The sequence below is a fragment of the Hemisphaericaspora subhashii genome, assembly GCF_019202705.1.
Source record: "Hemisphaericaspora subhashii strain CBS 10753 chromosome Unknown scaffold86, whole genome shotgun sequence".
In the NCBI taxonomy this organism is placed as follows: domain Eukaryota; kingdom Fungi; phylum Ascomycota; class Pichiomycetes; order Serinales; family Debaryomycetaceae; genus Hemisphaericaspora; species Hemisphaericaspora subhashii.
Genome location: NW_026057246.1, coordinates 56,387 through 57,989, shown reverse-complemented (window position 1 = coordinate 57,989; position 1,603 = coordinate 56,387). Strand labels below are relative to the sequence as shown.

At 29.5% G+C, this 1,603-nt stretch overlaps 1 protein-coding gene across 1 annotated transcript; it reads left to right on the top strand. All coding sequences in view use genetic code 12, as the record gives it.

Annotated features, from left to right (window-relative positions):
- Window positions 1-385: 385 nt before the first annotated feature.
- On the top strand, window positions 386-1,603 carry J8A68_002048 (uncharacterized protein; the record flags this gene model as incomplete). Its single annotated transcript, XM_049405758.1, has 1 exon — window positions 386-1,603. One exon carries the CDS (start codon window positions 386-388, stop codon window positions 1,601-1,603), a length of 1,218 nt encoding a protein of 405 aa, XP_049264677.1.

Below are 1,603 nucleotides of genomic sequence, written 5' to 3'. Positions count from 1 at the left end.
TATACCCAATTCAATATATATATAATTGGCAAAGTAAAACAATTATTTCTAAGAATCACCACTTAATTTTTTTGCTTTGCTTCTATAAAAACCGTTTTTCGGAGTGAATCTCCTTCTCCGCCACCCATAACATCATCACATCATCATCAACTGTTAACTATTGTCAAAAAAAGTAACAGAAGACCTTAAACTATCGGCTTTATAGGTTTGTTGTAAAAAAAATTAATTAAATTTTAAATGACTCTTTCTTTATTATCAATTAGATAACAACATTGCTACTTACTTACCTACTATTATACAACTGTTATAAAACTATATACTATTACACTATTACACTAGACTACTGCTACTACTACTACTACTACAAGGGGAGAACACATACAATATGCAATCACATAATACTTATAATTCTGATGAATCTTTAATCATTGAACCAGCATATTATTCTGAAGGGAATATTCCCATTTTCAAACCAACCATGCAACAATTTAATAATAATTTTTATCAATTTAATAAAGCTATAAATAAATATGGAATGTCAAGTGGTATTGTTAAAATCATTCCACCAAAAGAATGGAAATATCAAATTAATAAATTTTATACTAATGATAATTTAATTAATAATATAATCATTAAGAATCCAATTATTCAACATATAAATCAAATATTGCCAGGGATTTATCAACAACAAAATATTGAAAGACAAAGAAAATATAATATTTATCAATGGAAACATTTATCAGACAATTATAAACCTCCAAATCCTAAAAGAAGACATCTGCAACTGCAACTGCAATTGCCTGATGAACAACTGCTGCAACTGCAACTGCAACAATCCGCCCAACATGAACCTTCTTCGCCAACTAGAAAATTACGACCACATCACCACCCTATCCCAGAATACACAATAGACACCTCAGAATTCAATAACGATGAAAGATGTAAAGAATTAGAATCGATCTATTGGAAATCCCTAACATATTCTGAACCAATGTATGGTGCAGATATGTTAGGTTCATTATTCCCCCACAACTTTAAATCTTGGAATATTGCTCAATTACCAAATATACTAGATCTTATGGATAATAAAATCCCAGGTGTAAATGATGCATATCTTTATGCTGGTCTTTGGAAAGCTACTTTTGCTTGGCATTTAGAAGATCAAGATTTATATCTGATAAATTATATTCATTTTGGAGCTCCAAAACAATGGTATCTGATTCCTCAACATCATCAACAGAAATTCTTTGAATTTATGAAAGATACTTTTAATGAAGATTACTTGAAATGTCATGAATTCTTAAGACATAAAACTTTTTTGGTCTCACCTGCATTACTTAGAAAGAATGGAATTGATGTAAATCATATTATTCATCGTGAGGGGGAATTCATCATCACTTATCCATATGGATATCATGCTGGTTTCAATTATGGATATAATTTAGCTGAATCTGTGAATTTTGCTCTTGATGATTGGTTTGAATTTGGGAAAATTGCGTCAAAATGTGAATGTATTTCTGATTCAGTTGCAATTAATATTAATCAATTAATGTCGAAATATTATGGAACTCGAATATTAAATAATAGGGGTGGATGTAGTTAG